General features: G+C 36.6%; 1 protein-coding gene across 5 annotated transcripts in view; it reads right to left on the bottom strand.

Moving 5' to 3' along the window:
* LOC150108743 (twitchin-like) overlaps nucleotides 1-20,158 on the bottom strand; it is a 2,666,638-nt gene that overhangs the window by 1,150,006 nt on the left and 1,496,474 nt on the right. For all 5 annotated transcript variants that reach the window (XM_090390962.1, XM_090390961.1, XM_090390964.1 and 2 more), the window contains one exon: nucleotides 15,296-15,462. In XM_090390962.1, the coding sequence (XP_090247088.1) occupies nucleotides 15,296-15,462 (167 nt within the window). The remainder of the gene's footprint in view (nucleotides 1-15,295; nucleotides 15,463-20,158) is intronic.

Below are 20,158 nucleotides of genomic sequence, written 5' to 3'. Positions count from 1 at the left end.
CTTTGTTTGCTCCCACTTGAATAAAGGATTAAACTAAATTTATTATAAATTTATTATATTCTAACCAAGTGAAAAATAAACTTTCAATATATGATTCTTTCTTTTAAGGTTACACAGTGATCAGCATTCATATTTACGAATTTAGGGACACAACACACACCTGTTGAAATGATTATTTTACTTATTATTAATAAAATAAAGGTAAAGGTATTCTATAAAGATAAATTAAATCTACACTGTTAATTAATCTTTTCTTTAGCCTAAACTCTAGTGATAAAAAAAAATAAAATAAAATAAAAAAATATAAAATAAAATAAAATAACATAAAAAATAAATAAATAAAATAATTAATAAATAAAATAAATAAAAAACTACAATAAACTCTGCTAAAGTCCTCCTGTACTAAGATTCTTCTGGATTTGTACAGTTCAGATTGTTATACTACGATTTTCTTCTGGACTTGTACAATAGCAACGTGAACTAAGGAAATCGTAGTTTAATAATCTGAACTGTACAAATCCAAAAGATTCTTAGTACAGCAGGACTTTATCAGAGTTTATTGTAGTTTTTTATTTATTTTATTAGTTAATTATTTTATTTCTTTTTATTTATTTAATATTTTAAAATATTTTATATTTATTTTATTTTATTATTTTTTTTTATCACTAGAGGTCAGGCTAAGAAAAATATTAATTAATGGCGTAGATTTAATTTACCTTTATAGAGTGCAAGAGCATGTAGATTGGTTTCCTATATACATGTACCTTTCTGAGGATGACCTCAATACAGGGGTCAAAACGTCAAGTGTTATTTTATTAATTATTAATTATTATTATTTTTATTATCCAGGCCTCCGTGGAGTCAAAAGACTCATCATGGGAGATAATTTCTAGGAAACACAAAGTTTATCATACCACTCCTTGAACCCACTGACCGTTCCTGCTCCAACCACTCTCTCAGGCAATGCATTCCAAGGTTCAACCACCCTCCATGCAAAGAAACCACTCCTCACTCTCTTGCTTACAGCTGCCTTTCGTAACTTCCAGGGATGGGATCCTTGTCATCGCTCCTTCCTACCGTTCCACCAAGCGAAAAAACTCTCCAATATCTACCCTGTAACTGCCTCTCAACAGTTTAAAAGTCTCAATCATATCACCTCTCCTGTTTCTATCCATATAACTCTGCAGTTCACATTCCCTCAGCCAATCCTCATAACCAACATTATATAGTTCTGAAACCATCTTTGTTATCTGCCTCTGTACCCTTTCAACAGTAATTTATTCCCTTCAACTCCTGGGGAACAAATTTGAAAACAGTAGTCCAAGTGTGGTCTGATCAGGATCTTATACAAAGGAATGATGACTTTTTTTTTATCTCTGCAGGTCAGCATCCTTCTTATTATTGCAGCAATCCTCTGTATTACCTTCACCACCTTTGCAATATGTCCCCTGAATTTCAGGTTTCTCTCAATCATCAACTGCAGATCTCCTGTCTCCCCTACTTCTTCCAGTATAGCTCCTCTAATAGAGTATGCAGCATCCCATCGATGTGTCCCAAACCTCAAGACCTTACATTTTGCTGCATTAAATCAAAACCCCCATTCATTTCCCCATCTGTCTAGCTTATTCAAATCCTCTTGAAGGGCTACCACATCTGTACTATTAATAATAACCCTTCCCAACTTCACATCATCTGCAAACAACTGATATCCTCCTGCAATTTATTGATAATGTCATTGATATAAAGGTTAAACAATATAGGTCCCAGTACTGAGCACTGTGGGACCCCCACTTGTAATCCTCTGCCTCCTTGAAACTGCCCCACCATGCACAAGTCTCTGATACCTATCAGTCAGCCAATCCTGAATCCATTTGACTAACCCGACATTTAAACCCATAAGCTGCAACTTAAATATCAGCTTATCATGTGGCACCCTGTCAAATGCCTTTGCTAAATCCAAGAAAATGCTATTGCCCTATTAACATAAAATTTATTTATTTCCAAATACCTCCTGCTCACAATTAAGCTATTCTCTCCTATGTCCTCATAATTCACCGTGATCAGGATGAAACATACTTATAAATTGATCACTGAATACCTCAACAATGTCTTCTGCAGCAGTTACGATTCTACTACTTTCATCCCTTAACTTCATCTTTCCATGATCATTCTTCCTTCTACTTGCCACATATCTAAAAAACTCTGTAGCGTTTTTCTTAGCCTGATTTGCCAATTTCTGCACATACTCTACTTTTGTTTACTTGTTTTTCCTTACTAACTGAGTCAATCTCCTGGCTTGGTCTTTATATTCTTCATGTGACTGATTAACATTATTAATCTTGTACTTCCTCCAAAGTACTTTCTTTTCCCATATTTCATGCTTAAGCTCCACATTCATCCATTTTACACCAACACTCATATATTGATGCTGTTATGTATTTCTTTGTAAGTTCCCATGCAGCATTTATTTCCTTACCGCTCAATTCTTCGTTCCATGTTACAGCTTGAAGTTGTCTCCTAATCTTGTCATAATCACCAGCCTTATAATTCCACATATATCCTTTCCTTGCAAAAGCCTGCATATGACTAGCCACTAATACCACTGTTGTCAACCCAATTCTAGATTCTGGTACTCTCTAGTCTCTCCAACACATTAACAGCAACATCTTACACACAGATTGGCCTACAATTTGATGCTTGAGTTTTGTCACCTCCATTATGAAGTGGTACAATCTTGCCTTCCTTCCACTACTTTGGAACTTAACCAATGTAAGATTCATAGTAAACAAACATGTCGAGGCAGATCTCAACTTTCTAGCAAATTCCTTCAAAATATGTGGTGATATGTCAAGTCCCAGAGCCTTATTAATATCAAGTTTGCTTAATGCCTGAGATAACCCTACCTCACTCAGTCAGTCTCTCCTCCTCATAGAAGTCACTGGGTATAGCATTTTTCGTCAGGATAGGAGGGGAAAGCGTGGTGGTGTACTGCTTATGATAAGTGATGACCTATGTCCTCTAAGAGTGTAGGCTTTGGAAGGAAGTGAGACAAATGATTTTGAGAGCATATGGTGTGAGGTAGAGGTAGGCAAGCCAGGATATTTAGTGGGGTGTTGTTACAGACCCAGGAACTCAGAGGATGTGGACCAGGAGATGTTTAGACAGCTAAGTTTGGCAAGTACAAGAAGAATGATTGTTATGGGAGATTTTAACTACAGTAGTATAAATTGGAGAGAGGAAGATGCATGTAGCAATAGGGGAATGGAATTTCTAGAATTCTTAGGCAACATGTGCATGAATGCAAGAGGTTCAAGAGTTTTGGATTTGGTTATAGCATCAGAAGAGTTGATAATAACTGAGATGACATACATCTCTCCCACCAGTTGGAGAGAGTGACCATATGGTTTTGACTTGAAAAATGAATAGACATGCAGGAGTATCAAAGAGACGGGAACATATGTGGAATTATAATGCAGTTGATTATAATAGTCTTAGACATCAACTTCGGGAAGTTTCATGGAGGGAGAAATTGAAAGGCTGGGATATCATTAGTGTGTGGGAAATTATGAAAGAATATTTGTTAGCAGCAATGGTAAGTTGTATACCACGAGTGAAGAAGAGGACACAATTGGGAGTAAAGTGGATGACAAACATTATTAAACAGGAATTGCATGTGAAAAAGAGGCTATGGAAGAGATATAAGGAGACAGGTGAAGAGATGATGCATGAAGAATATAAGACACAGGCCAGAAGAGTGACTAGTGTGTTAAGGAGAGCAAAACTGGAATATGAGAGGAGATTGGCCCTAAGATCCAAAGAAAATCCTAGGGAATTTTTTAGCTATGTGGCCAGTAGGAGGAGAAATGACTGTGGAAGAGTGATATTGTGGGATAAAAATGGGAATAGAGTGATTGATGCAGAAGACATAGTGGAATTGTTCAATGAACACTTTATTGGAGTATTTCATCTTAGAGGAGTCAGTTTTAATGCTTGAGGAATAGGGCAGGTTCAAGGTTTAGAGTTACAGGAGGAGAGTGTGTTTCAGATACTGAGTACTCTGGATGTCAGTAAAGCTTTGTGACTAGATGGTATTTCACCACGCATTTTGAGAGAATGTGCTAGGGAACTGACAGTGCCTTTAACCTGGCTTTTCAATGAAAGTCTGGATGTGGGAAATGTGCCCAGGGGATGAAAGGAAGGTAAGATAGTGCCATTGCATAAGGGTGGTAACAGACTGTAAGTGTCTAATTATAGGCCAGTTTGTGTGTCATCAGTAGTTGTTAAGATCTTGGAGAAAGTAGTGAGGGGACCGTATACAGCATTGGGCAGATGAGAGTAATGTTATCCGTGAGAGTCAACATGGATTTGTGAAAGGGCACTCTTGTTTTAGCAATATGATAGCATTTTATATAAAGTTACAAGAACATTAGATGAGGGAAAGTCATATACTGCAATTTTCTTTGACTTGGCAAAGGCATTTGACAAGGTGCCACATGATAAGCTGATATTTAAGTTGCAGCATCTTAACATTTCAAAGAAGTAGACAAAGAAGAAACACAACAGAAGCATTGAAGATAGGAACCATCAATAAAAGGAGTATTAATGGAAAGGATATAGAACTTACAGAAAAAATGGAAAAGTACCACCTAAACATAAATGGCATTACTGAGACAAAAACAGGTGAGATCTTACTAAATAATAAGTATAAGATGATATTTTCAGGCAATAATGATCAAGGAAAGGAAGGAGTAGTGATAGCATTCAACACCAAACATGAAAATAAACTTCTTGATTGGAAGGCAGTTTCAAGTAGAGTTATGTGGGCAAACATCAAAAAAGGAAAATAGACAATGCAACTTATTTGTGCCTATGGTCTCACAGAAGGTTCACTTTTTCAAAATTCCTCCACTTCTATTAAGGAAGAAGTGGAGGAATTTTTTTGAGACAGCTGACATAAAGAAAATGGAAAAAGTGGTCCTTGTTGAAGATCTGAACAGTAGAGAAATCTAGATTTCAGGAATGCTATTGCCGTTCCTTATGTTAGAGGCATTTCTGAAAAAATAAGCAGAACACTACACAAATACAACATTAAAACCACCTTTAAACCCCCAAACAAGTTAAGACACCTACTCAGTTCTTCTAAAGATCCTCTTCCACACCTAGCCCACCCAGGAGTATACAAAATACAATGCACATGTAACATACCATACATAGGGAAAACAGGGCGAACTATCCCAATCAGACAAGATGAACACAAACGACACATTAAATACCTCCATTTTGGGAAAACCGGCCTTTCTGACCATGCACTCCAAACATACCACAGAATTGATTGGAAAAATATCAAGTCCTTACACCGCACCAAAACTTAGTTTGAGAGAAAATTTAAAGAGTCATTTGAAATGCTCAAACATAACCCAAATCTCAACAAAAATGATGGTCTAACCATTTCAAGAATGTGGAGGACCCATCTACAACCTGTATAACAACCTAAACTATCCATAGAAAACTCCCACTACAAGAAGACAACCTGGTGAAGTGCTTGTAACATTCAACAGCAAGTGAAAGAAATCAAATCAGAACTGTACAAATCCAGAAGAATATTAATACTTGAGGACTTTAGCAGTTTACTGTAGTTGTATTTATTTTTATTTAATCATTTTTTTATTTTATTTTATTTATTTATTTATTTATTATTATTTTATTTTATTATTTATTTATTTTATTATTATTATTTTTTTTATCACTAGAGGTCAGGCTAGGGAAAAGGATTAATTAACTACGTAGATTTAGTTTACTGGTATACAGGGCTAGAGCATGTAGCTTGGTTCCTTATACACTTGTATCCTTCTGATGATGACCTCGATACAGGGGTCAAAATGTCAAGTTTATTTTATTAGTTATTAATAAAATAATCTGTTCAACATGTGTGTTTTTGTGTCCCTAAATTTATAAATATAAAATTGAAAGTGACCATTACTTAGTACTAAGCAGGACAAAAATGGATAACACATTGAAAAGAACAGTACATAAGAAATTTTCAAAACAGAATTAAAGTTGAGCAACTTTTACAAGTAAACTGTAGGCTCGATAATACAAATGTGATTATATAAAAAATGAAACAAATTGAAAAGAAGAACTAAACCTTGGAGTCTCAGTGGCAAACTCTAAAGAAGATATTGGCTAATTCAGCTAGGGAGGTATGTGTTGAAGTTGTCTGCAAGGATAGAAAAATAGGAACACCATGGTAGAACAAAAAGTTAAAGAATCAGTCCTGGAAAAGAAGAAAACATACCAAAAGTTCCTAGCAAATAAGCTGGCAGATGCCCTAAAACGATACAGAAAAAAATGTAAGAGAGCTAAGCTATGTGTAAAAGTATTCCAGGTAAGATTTATGCAAGCATACTTGAAAAGTGGTTGAGAAAGATTGTGGAAGAGAAACTTGAAGAAGAACAAGCGGTTCAGGCCAAATAGAGATTATCAAGATCAGATTTCACTTTAAGATAAATAGTTAAGAAATCATGGAAATATGACAGGGATCCACACCCTCTGTCCAAAAAGAAACCGAACTTTTGATAGAAAATAAAACACAGTCCAATTATAATTATTCAAATCATTTATTTCAATTAATCTACTCTCCATCAGCTTCGATACAGTGTGTAGTATGGTCGATTAATTTGTTCAGTGAGTTTTTTATATTGGTTTATGGGATATTGTTGAGGGTCGTGGTTACTGCCACTTGAACGTTTTCAATGGTGTATTTATATTGAGTATTTTCCCCTTTTACTTTTGTTACCAGCATAGTTTTGGTTTTTTTTGAAGTTGAAATTAAGTCCATATTTTCCAATTAGTTTCAGCATCTCTTCTGGTAGGTTTTGAAGATCTTTTTTATTTTCAGCAAGCAGTACTGTATCATCTACATATCTTAAGTAGTTCATATTTCTGCCTCCTATGCTGAATACTTTAAATTCTTCTAATTGCTTGAAGATATTTTCAGTATCAAGGTTAAACAATATAGGAGAAAGAACGCAACCTTGTCTAACACCCTTCTTTACTGGAAATTCCTCCAAGGTTTCTCCTGATATTTTTATTGAGGCAGTTTGCTCCCAATATACACACTCTGTCCAAAACAAAATCAAACTTTTGATAGAAACTAAAACACAGGCCAATTATAATTATTCAAATCATTTATTTCAATCAATATACTCTCCCTCAGCTTTGATACAGCATTTGGCATGGTCAATTAATTTGTTAAATGAGTTTTTTATATCGGTTTTTGGGATATTGTTGAGGGTCATTGGTTACTGCCGCTTAAACATTTTTAATGGTGTCGTATTGCTTTCCTTTCATCGGCAAATGAAGTCAGGGGATGAGAAAGAAGTCACAGAGTGCTAATTCAGGTGAATATGGCAAGTGATCCAACACAAAAACTTGGTTTTTGGTCAAAAATTGTCTCACAATGTTCAAACGATGAGATGGTGCATTATCGTGCAAAAGTGACCAGCTGCCTGCATCATGATATTTATGCCGTACGCAACAAATTCTCGCTATCAATTGCTTTAAAATTTCAAGATAAAACTCACCATCGACCGTTTGTCCAGGCAGAATGAATTCTTTGTGGATAATGCCTTTGGAATCATAGAAACAAATCAGCATTGACTTTACTTTTGACTTCCAAGCAACTTTTTTTTTGGATGCCTCTCTTCTGGTGGTCTCCACTCAGCACTCTGGCGCTTTGTTTTAGGCTCATACTCAAAACACCACATTTCATCACCAATAACAATGGTTTCAAAAACGTTTGAGTCCTTATCCTTACGAGCGATTTTAATGAGGTCCTTGCAGTTTTCAATTCAATACATTTTTTGGTCATCGGTCAACTTGTGCTTAACAAATTGCGAATTCAATTTATGAAGGCCCAAACTCTCGGTCAAAATGTTGTGCACAGTTGATTTTGGAATCCTAAATTCATCTTCAATCAATCTCACAGATGATTTCAGGTTTTCTTTCATGAAATCATGCCCTTTTTGGATGTTAACATCACTCAGTCCAGTTTTTGGATGGGCCCACTTTTCGTCATCCTCAAGCATCTCACGACCACTTCGAAATCGCTTAAACCATTCGTAAACTTGAGTATGGGCTAAGCATTCCTCAACGTGCAATGAACAGCATGGGTTTACTAAAGGAAGGTCATATTTTAGCAATTTGCTCACATTCTGTAAGGGGAAGGGATACATTATGATATTTTTGGGATTATGATACTTTTGGATTTTGCTCAGGCTTTTGCAGAATACAACATTGAAGACTTTTGCATAAATTGGAGAATATGGGATTGGATTATAAACTATTGATATGGATAACAGGATGGCTGACTAAAAAATATCAAAAAGTTGTATATAGGGGGATTGAATCTGCAAGGTTCAAGTAACCAGTGGTGTGCCTCGAGATCAGTCCTTGGTTCATTGTTATGCAGTCTGTACATTAATAACATTGGGAAGGATTTGACATGATATACAGTGATTTGCTCAAGATGAAAGATAGGTAGGGTAATTAGGAGTGCTGCTGATAAATTTTCATAAATCATTATGCAAGTACATCTCAGTAGTTGTATTATGATTTGAATATGCTGGAATTGTAGTATGTGAAAATGACTGTCATTTCAATGTCAATAAATGTAAGGTCATGCACTATCCATTGCACTCTCTCCACTGTATGGTGTGATTAGATATCCAATGTCATATTATATTGGTGGGATTATGTTTGAAGAAACCGATGAGGCTAGGGATCTTGGAGTTTAGTAGGCAGAAAGGTCAAGTTCAAGGGTCATATAGCAAAAAATATAAATACAACTCAAAGAATAATGGCAACGGTGAAATGAACCTTGACATGTAAAGATAAGGAAGTCATTTTACCTCTTTACAAGGCCTTGGTATTACCTCACTTACAATATTGCACACAGGTCTGGTCTCCCGATTTCCAAGGAGATTCTGATACAGTGGAGAGAGAGAGAGAGAGAGAGAGAGAGAGAGAGAGAGAGAGAGAGTGTAAAGAATAATATAAAAAATTATATCAGAATTGTGGAATACTCATTATGAAGACAGATTGAGAATTTGAAGGCTGCAGACACTAGCAAACAGGAGAAAGAAGGGTGATATGATTGAGACTTACAAATTTCTAAAAGGGTTATCCAGAATTTTGGTAGATGGAATTTTTCATTTTATGGAGGGTGGAGAAAGGACACAAGAATGAATGTTGTCAAGAAGGCGATTAAGGCTAGATTTTTCTCTCATAGAGTAGTACAGGATTGGGATAGATTGCCTTTGGATGTCGTGTATGCAAGTAGTGCGAATGAATTCAAGAACAGGTATGACAGCTAGCGTGAATAGTATAGTCACCCTCACATCAACTTTACGCTAGAAAAAGAATCTCCACAGGGTATCTCCTTTCTGGATTCAGAGAAAAGAAGACGATTCCATCGCCCCGTCTATCTATCGCAAGCCTACATTTTCAGGTCGTGGCATTCACAATTCTTCCGCTCATCATCCATCTCAGAAATTTATCATCATTAAATCACTAGGTTCCAGAGCACACAAATTCTGCTCCTCTGAAGATTCTCTAAACCAAGAACTAGAAATAATCAAAAATACAGCTATACTAAATGGATATAATCTTAAAACAACTCAAAAAATCATCAGTCACCTTCCCACACATCAATCCCAACATGAAGTCTATAGGATTCCCATGCCTTACGTCAAAGGCATCTCTGAACATCTTTCAAAAATTATGAAGAAATACAATTTTGCCACTACTTACAAACCTATCAACCAAATCTATAACTAGTTATCTTCTCCTAAGGACAAACTGTCACCTCGGATGTTACCTGGCATTTATGAGATCCCATGCTCCTGCAAATTGTCTTACTTTGGTCAGACAGGTAGATCTATTCAGAAACGCATCTCGGAACATCAAGACCACATTCGTCTTTTCAAACAGCAGAAATCTGGTCTCTCCCAACACGGAGTTGAAAATCCAAACCATAGGATCCATTGGGAGAAGTCGAAACTTTTACATCTTTATATAAATATGAACAGTTATATAAAGAAAGTGCTGAAGCCCTACTGCACAAACCAACTTTAAAACGCAACGACGTTCTCACTATTCCTAAAGTATGGGAAATTGTCATACAAAATTGTGTAAAATAATTTTTATACACACACAAACACACACACACACACACACACACACACACACACACACACACACACACATATATATATATATATTTTTTTTTTCAGTTATATTTAATTTACTTCTAAACACGTTACTGCACACATATTGAGATTCCATTGTAATTATGCGCCCTAACTGTATGTTATTCCTAGTATTGCTTGAACTACTGTTCTGATGATGTCCCAAGATGATACTTGGGGTGAAATATTTAAGAATTAAATAGTCATTACTGTGGTTAGTTAGTACGTGTGTTTTTTAGTAGTAATAATAATAATAAAAATAATAATCTTTGTTCACCTCTTATTCTTTGCTTCATTTTTATGAAAAATTTAATTAAATAAATAATATAATAAACATAAATCAAACTAATAACAAAATATGCATTTTTGAAAATTATGGAGACAACTACCGTGTTTGAATAAAACCTTTAGTTTAATATAACTAAAATCTACATTTGATATTTCGACCTTTATGTCAAGGTCATCTTCTGGAGCATAAAACTATACACAGGAAACAAGCTACACTACAATCAAACTGGTTTGTTAAAGATACTGACCAACCACTACAACAATTGTTGGCCTAACCTCCGGTGAAAAAAAAAAATTATACATCAACGCTAGTGTGTTGATGTATAATTAGTGTTATCTGTTGGTTGTAGAAATACATTGGGCGGAACAACAAGTATCTACCTATATACATATATTAACATCATGATTATACTTGTACATTCCGCCCAGTTGGTATGGAATGGTTTCTAATACCAGCTGAAGATTGGATAGAGCACTGATTTATGCTGGATCTTATATATTAGGTAGGCTGAATGTGTGCCATCCAGATCCTTGGAATTTTCATGCCATCTTTGTTGTTGATATTTGGGTGGTTTATCAGGATTTCGCAGGCTTCCTTAAATTTCCTTTCAAACCAGGTTTTTGTGTGGTGTAAAGAGTGGGTGCTTTTCCAGTTGATTTGGTGTAAGGTATTGAGCGCATGGTCTGAGAGGCCTCCTTCACCATAACGGTTATATTTAATGTGTCTAATGTGTTCTTTCTTGCGTATAGGGATTGTCCGTCTGTTTCACCAATGTACGGTAAGTTACAGGTGCAGCAGATGCAAAAGACTCCAAGATGTGCTAATGGGAGGAGAGGATCCTTAGAGGAGTTGAATAAGGTTTTAAGTTTAGTGGGTGGTTTAAAGGTGGCATTGAGGTTATTATGTTGTAGGATTCTGTTGATTTTTTCTGATAACCTTTTAATGTATGGGATGGCTATGGTTTTAATGTAATCTAGATTCGTTTTTGTTGTTGTTTTATGGAGTTTTTTATTAATAGTATTTTTTTTATAGCCATTATTTATGAATGTGTTGCTGATGATTTTTAGTTTTCTTGTTTCAGGGCTTGCTGGTTAGAGCAGATTGTTGTAGCTCTGTTTTTAAGGGTGTTAATGACTCTATATTTTTGTGATGAGTGGTGGTATGAATTAGCATGTATGTATTGGCCAGTGTGTGTGTCGGTTTTTGGTAGACCATGAAGGGATAGACTACCTGAAGGAAGACGTGTGACTAGTGTGTCTAGAAACGGGAGCGAATTTTGATTTTCGATTTCGATGGTAAATTGTATGCATTCGTGTTGTTTGTTCAGGTGGCTAAGAAATGTGTTTAGCGTTTGTCGCCCGTGCAGCCAGATCGCGAACACGTCATCAATGTATCTAAGCCAGACTGTCGATTTTAGTGTGGCGGAATAAAGAGACCTTTGCTCAAAGGCTTCCATGTAGAAGTTAGCGATTGGGGGGGGGGGGGGATAGTGGTGAGCCCATGGCTGTACCTTCTTTTTGTAGGTAAAATTTGTTTTGCCACACGAAGTAACTGGACATTAGTACACGGGCAAAGAGGGCCGTAATGTCGGGCGGGAAATTGTTCTGTAGTAGGAGAATTGTCATTGATGGGGACATTAGTAAAAAGAGCAGAAAAGTTGAAACTGACTAATAAGTCGTCTTTGTTGAGTGTTATGTTTTTAGTTTTGTTTATAAAGTGTTGTGTGTTTTTTTTATGTAGGAGGGGGGGAATGACCTAATAAACTCCTTGAGTGTTGCTGCTAATTTCTTGGCTAATTGGGCCTGTCAATTCCTTCCACGATTGGTCGATGGGGACATTTTGTTTGTGTATTTTCGGGACACCATATTTTCTGGGTCGGCAGGCACAGTGGGGTTTGAGTTTTTTAACACGTTCATTGCCAATCACGCGATATCGCGTGATACGAGTTCTCACCGAGCGGCCGATCACGCGTTATGCTGTTGACGTCGCTAACTAAATAAAAATATAAAAAAAATTTGGCCACCACACGAAATTCCAATTTTCAGCTTGGCAATGAAAGTGTTAACTGTGTCTGGTGGCCAAGAAGGACGGACTTGAGTAGTTTCTCTGATTTATCCTTTATCCCTTTTGTTGGGTTATAATTTACCAGCTTATATGTGCTGTTATCAGCAACTAGTTGAATCATTTGAAGTATATATGTTGACCTGTCGAGGACGACAGTGGCATTGCCTTTATCTGATTTTGTTATTGTTAGGTTTTGTTTGGCAATGCCACTCGTCCTTGACAGGTCAACATACGTACTTCAAATGAATCAACTAGTAGCCGATAACAACACAGATAAGCTGCTAAATTTTAACCCAACAAAAAGGATAAAGGATAAAACAGAGAAACTACTCAAGTCCATCACTTCTTGGCCACTAGACACGGTTAAAGAACTCAAACCCCACTATGCCACCCCCCAGAATATATGTGGTCCCAAAAACACATAAACAAAATGTCCCTCTTCAACCAATCGTGGAAGGAATAGAGAGTCCCAATTACCACTTAGCCAAGAAATTAGCGGCAACACTCAAGGAGTTGGTAGGTCATTCCCCCTTCTACATAAAAAACACACAACACTTTATAAACAAAATTAAAAACATAACACCCAACAAAGACGACTTATTAGTCAGTTTCAACATTTCTGCACTTTTCACTAATGTCACCATCAGTGACACATAATAAATTTAGTTTAATCCTTTATCCAAGTGTGAGCAAACAAAGTTTGCGCCTGAAAGTATCTTCAGGACTGGGTTAAGGTGGTACACACCAGGGCAACTCGTTGCAAAGGTGGAGCAAGCTACCAACACTCCTATCCTAGTATCTCCTATAATGCAAAACACATCTCCTTGCGGATATGTCTATTGTTATGCATTAAGGGAAGGGCCACTACCCAGACCGGTTTCGACCTTTATTGAGGTCTCTTCAGTGGGAGCCAGGCCCAAGTCGAGATATCAGGCAGAAGCATTTGCAGGTCATCTCCACTTTCAACATCAGTGACACAATTCTCCTACTACAGAACAAATTCCCGCCCGACATTACGGCACTCTTTGCCCACGTACTAAAGTCCGGTTACTTCATGTGGCAAAACAAATTTTACCTACAGAAAGAAGGTACAGCCATGGGCTCACCACTATTCCCCCCCCCCATCATTAACTTCTACATGGAAACCTTTGAGCAAAGGGCTCTTGATTCCACCACGCTAAGACCGATACTCTGGCTTAGATACGTTGATGACGTGTTTGCGATCTGGCCGCACGGGCAACAAATGCTAAACACATTCCTTAGCCACCTGAACAAACAACACAAACGCATACAATTTATCATCGGAATCGACAATCAAAATTCGCACCCGTTTCTAGACACACTAGTCACACGTCTTCCTTCAGGTAGTCTATCCTTCACGGTCTACCGAAAACCGACACACACTGGCCAATACATGCATGCTAATTCATACCACCACCCATCACAAAAATATGGAGTCATTAACACCCTTAAAAGCAGAGCTACAACAATCTGCTCTAATTAGCAAGCCCTGAAACAAGAACTAAAAATCATCAGCAACACATTCATAAATAATGGCCATAACAAAAATACTATTAATAAAATACTCCATAAAACAACAACAAAAACGATTACAGTAAAACCATAGCCATCCCATACATTAAAGGGTTATCAGAAAAAATCAACAGAATCCTACAACATTATAACCTCAATACCACCTTTAAACCACCCACTAAACTTAAAACCACATTCAACTCCTCTAAGGATCCTCTCCTCCAGTTAGCTCATCCTCGAGTCTATTGCTTCCACTGCAACTGTAACTTACCGTACATTGGTGAAACAGGACAGACAATCCTTATATGCAAGAAAGAACACATTAGACACATTAAATATAACCATTATGGTGAAGCAGGCCTCTCAGCCCACACACTCAACACCTTACACCAAATCAACTGGAAAAGCACCCACTCTTTACACCACACAAAAACCTGGTTTGAAAGGAAATTTAAGGAAGCCTGTGAAATCCTGATAAACCACCCAAATATCAACAACAAAGATGGCATGAAAATTCCAAGGATCTGGATGGCACACATTCAGCCTACCTAATATATAAGATCCAGCATAAATCAGTGCTCTAGCCAATCTTCAGCTGGTATTAGAAACCATTCCATACCAACTGGGAAGAATGTACAAGCATAATCATGATGTTAATATATGTATATAGATAGATACTTCTTGCGCCCAATGTATTTCTACAACCAACATATAACACTAATAATAGGACTCTGGTGTTGATGTATAATTTTTTTTTTTTTCTCACTAGAAGCGAGGCCAACAATTGTTGTAGTGGTTGGTCAGTATCTTTAACAAACCAGTTTGATTGTAGTGTAGCTTGTTTCCTGTATATAGTTTTATACTCCAAAAGATGACCTTGACATAAAGGTTGAAACGTCGAATGTAGATTTTAGTTATATTAAACTAAAGATTTTATTCAAAGACGTTGTTGTCTCCATAATTTTCAAAAATGCATTCGGATCACCGTGTAAACTTAAAAGAAAGGAATAACAAAATATATTCATGCATTATAGAAAATGGAAAATATGTAGCACTTCAGTTGTTAATGTTTTTACACAATTATAATATACTGGAATGTTGTGATTAACAAAAATAAGATTAACCTGAGAACTAAAATAATCTGTTAACAACTAATACTTACAGTTTTTATATTTTGCTACATGTGGTCCACTGCTTTCACTCGGCTCACCAGCACCTCCTTTGTTGACAGCCTTCACTCGAAATTCATACTGATTACCCTCAATTAAATTCAGCACTGTTGCCTTAGTCTGTTCAGGAGATACAGTCATAACCTGTACCCAGTCAGGGCTATAAAAGAAAAAAATATTGCATAAATGTATTCAAATCCTGATCTCTGTACTTCAATACATGTACATGTGTGTGTGTGTGTTATATATATATATAACACACACACATACACATGTACATGTATTATATATATATATATATATATATATATATATATATACACATGTTATATATATATAACAGAGTTGGGTTGACAACAATGGTATAATCTTTGATGGACAGCATGGATTTGCTAAAGGGAGGTCGTGTTTTAGTAATCTACTTACTTATTACAATAAAGTGACTGCTTCCTTGGACAGAGGAGAAGGATACACAGTAATATACTTGGATTTTGCAAAAGCTTTTGATAGAGTACCTCATGATAAGTTGACAGTCAAACTAGAGCAGATGGGGTTGGATATTAGATTAGTGCATTGGATTGGAGACTGGCTATCTGATAGGTATCAACAAGTTGTGTATGGGGGTGCAATATTCAGGAAAAGGAAAGTCACTAGTGGAGTGCCTCAGGGATCTGTTTTAGGGCCATTACTATTTAACTTGTATATTAATGATATTGGCGAAGATTTGGATGGAGATATTCAGTTGTTTGCAGATGATGCAAAGTTGGGACGAACCATAAAGAGTAGTGAAGATGTTGTGGCCTTGCAAGAAGACTTGAATAAATTGAGTGATTGGGCAAGCAAATGGGGATGCGAGTTCAATGTTGCAAAATGTAAGGTTTTAAAATTTGGAAAACAAAGATGGGATGCAGAATTTATGCTTGGTGAGAATATATTGTTGGAAGTAGAGGAAATAAGAGATCTGGGAGTGATAGTGGATAAGGATCTAAAATTTAGGGGACACATCGCCAAAATTGTGAAGACAACACAAAGACTTCTGGGAATGATGAGGAAGACACTGACATGTAGAAGTAGGGAGATTCTTGTTCCATTGTATAAGGCTTTGATTAGGCCACACATGGACTATTGTGCCCAGATTTGGTCACCTGGTTTTCAGAAGGATGAAGAGATGTTGGAAAGGGTGCAAAGGCGACTGACTAAGGTAGTTTCTGACCTCTGGAATGTCGAGTATGAGGAAAGATTGAAAAGATGTAATTTGCAGAGTCTAGTCGAGAGAAGGAAGAGGGGAGATATGATAGAGACCTACAAGTTGGTAAGGGGTTGTTATAGGATCAATGGTGGAGAAGTTCTACAGAGAATAGTGGGAGATCAGGGGAGAACCAGAGGTCATACCTGGAAACTGTATAAAGAGGGTGTGAGTAGGGGAGTGAGAGGCAGGTTTTTTTCGTGCAGAGTTGTGAATGATTGGAATGCCTTGCCTGAGAGTGTGGTGTCTGCAAGGAGTTTGGATGTGTTTAAGACCCGGTATGATGAGATGTGTGTGAGATAAAAGGACCTCCTAGATGAGTCTTTGACTCCATGAGGTCTTGTTTTAATAATAATAATAATAATAATAATATATATACATATATATGATAAATATATTTTAAAAAATTGAATGACTAGAAACCAAGAAAAATGAAAACAAAGTTTATTAGCACAACTAGTTTCAGCTTGTATGAGCCTATTTCAGGTGCACATTAAAAAATAAATAACCTGTAACTGTAAACATCACGGAAAGTTAGTGTGTATATTTCAATGTTGAAACGTTGAAGTTTGTGCATTCAAAACTATTCTCTTATTATCTTTGTTGTTGGGCATATGCATGTGTATAGCATCTCGCGAAGGCCAGTATTTGATCGTAGCACAATGACACTCTGAAAGGTTGTAATTCAGGTTGTTGTTGAGATGTATGGGGTTGAGAATGATTTCTTTTGATTCTATTATCGTCCTTTCTAATTCATAATAGCAATAGAAAATATTATTAGACTTGTCCCAAGAACAGAACATGACTAGACAAAGCACTGGCTCGTGTTCTCCTGTAATTGATGTCTCTCTTATGTTTTTCAATGTGTAACTTGATCGATTTCTCTGTTTGGCCAAAGTAAGGTATATCACAGTTGCACCAAATCTGGTAAACACCAGGATATTTAAGGTTGTGATGTCTAGGTTTCGGATGGCTCACTAAGGAGCAGATTTTTGGAAGAGGAGTAAATAAAGTTCTTATGTTGTATTTCCTAAGAACCTTGGCCAATTTGGGTGAGACAGAGATTATGTATGGCATAGAAATTTTACCTTTCATCCTATTGGTCTCTTAATTATGGCAAGCGGGTGGGTTAATAGGAATCTGTCAACTGTTTTTTGAGAATAACGATTTAGTTGAATAGTAGACCTGAGAAAATCGAGTTCATTATTAAGTTCTATCTCATCATCAAGAAGAGAGTGAGCACAATGTCCTAGTGTAGCAATGATTCCAAACTTTTGAGAGGATAATGATGGGATTGATCATGGAGATAGTTGTTGGTGTGGGTAGCTGGTTTGGGTTTCTAGTCATTTAATTTTTCAAAAAATGTATATCAGCCGAGTAAATCAATCTTCCTACATCTCTAGTCCTTATGATGAGGCAACTCACAATAATATCAGGATTTCCAGAAAACCTTGAAGAGGATAGGCCTGAACATCAACAGGTTAGTGTTTCTGAAACAATGTAAATTCCATGCCATCTTTCCTAAGTTTATCTCCTTTAAAGAAAACATTAAAACCAAAGGGGCTGGAAGGATTTATCATTGAGAAAAGTTAGATCTTCTTGCCGAGAGAATATTTGATACTAAACACACTCTGGCTTTTTTATTTAATAAAAAAAAAATAATAAAAAAACACGTTATCTCAAAAAATTTAACAATATCTAGATAGTGACAGTTGGATCTTCTTAAAGTGAGAAGTGAATCTTAAGCAGCCAGAATTAAAAATGACAATAAATTGAAACTTATTAGAAAATTCTAAACCCTTAAACAAATACAAAGAAATTTAACTTATCTGAAACCACACTTCCATCTCGACAAAGTTGTTATTAACAAATCAAGCTATAATCTTTCCAATGCAGAGAAAAGTGTCCTCAGTAAAGGCCTAAATTTTGTTTTATCTCCTAGATCTATTCAAAAAGAATTATTACTTACAAAGATCAAAAAAGGTACCTCCTTTCTTCCTACCCAAGAGGCAAACCTACTCTGTATTGAATCCATTTTGACCATCAATAACGCCAAACCCATACAGACAATATCTCTTCATCAGAACGACAGGCTATTAAAAAGTTGCAAAACAACAAAATATAATTATTCTTCCAGCAGATAAAGGCAACACCACAGATGTTCATAACATTGATAAATATCATAACAAGAAGATGGAATTGTTACGGAGTGACATTTACTTGATCCTCGAGAGTGATCCCACCAATGAACTCCACAACCGGACAAACAATCTACTGAGAACTACCTAGAAACATACGCCTTTCTCTTCATTCTCTCCATCTGCTTTTATTCCAGGATTATATGGACTATCTAAAATTCATAAGGAAAACACCCCACTTCGACCTATCGTAGAGGGAATTGACTCTCCAACATATAACCTTTCAAAATATCTAGCTAAATCTTTCAAGTGTTTCTCTGGTAAGTCATCATCTTTTATTTAAAACTCCGCAGATTTTCTCAGCAGAAAACTCTGCTGACATCCAGACCCATGTGCTGCAACTTAAATATCAGCTTATCATGGGCACCCTGTCAAACGCCTTTGCAAAATCCAAAAAAATGGCAGTATATGCCTTTCCCTCATCAACTGCTCCTCTTATCGCTTTATAAAAGTTAATCCTATTACTAAAGCAAGAGCACCCTTTAACAAATCCATGTTGATTCTCACAGATAACATTACCCTCATCTGCCCAATGCTGTATATAGTCCCTCACTAATTTCCCGGTTGATGCTATCAGTGCCACCAATTCATTTCCTTTATTTCGGATACTGGCATTAGTATAGAGCATAAAAATGTCACTGCTTATATACCTATCATTGTCACTGTCCCCTCTCAACTCCCCTGGGCTCAACGTTACCTGATGTCGTACCCTTTCCCCCAGGCACCCATTCCCACAAGAGGCCACCCCTGCTACCATCCACCCTGGGAATTCTAGTTTCCCTGCATTGACACACTGACTTGTTCAGAAAACATCAATCTTTCCAGATGCCTTAATACTTCCTCATTCAAATGCATGCAGTCTCTAGCATACAGTTCCCTTCTGTCATCATACACCCTCCATGCACCCACATATTACAATCATCTCTTCTCACACGTTCTGGCTATTATGCAATTCAGTATTGCTGCTCTTCTGCTCAGCTCGTCACTATTATACTGACACTTTATATGTGATGCTTTGCAGTGAAGGAAAGAGCAATAATCAGAATCAGTAGTAGTTGTAGGCAAAAATCACTCAAATGGTGAAAAAAAGGAATATGAATAGGAATTTGAGGGAATTGTTATAGGAGACAAAGGATAATAGTGTTGTTTGGAAAGTCATTAGCATGTTGTCAAGATATGATAACAGTGAGTTCAGAAGGAAGGCAGAGATAATGAATAGCAAGATGGCTGATTTGTCTGAGGGTGTTCAGTTTGTAAATCTATGGATGAATCTGAAGAGAAATTATTATTATTATTATTATTTGCAGAAAGGGATAGGTGAGCTAAAAGAGGGAGGTGGAATATCTTGTGAACGAGATGAGAAGTATGAAAGATGAGATTAGGAGAATAGAAGAGAGGTATGCAAGGCGAAT

Source organism: Typopeltis vanoorti, chromosome 3 (genome assembly GCF_054136105.1).
Source record: "Typopeltis vanoorti isolate ZY-2024b chromosome 3, IOZ_Tvanoo_1.0, whole genome shotgun sequence".
Lineage (NCBI taxonomy): Eukaryota > Metazoa > Arthropoda > Arachnida > Uropygi > Thelyphonidae > Typopeltis > Typopeltis vanoorti.
This window is presented reverse-complemented; position numbering and strand designations above follow the sequence as displayed.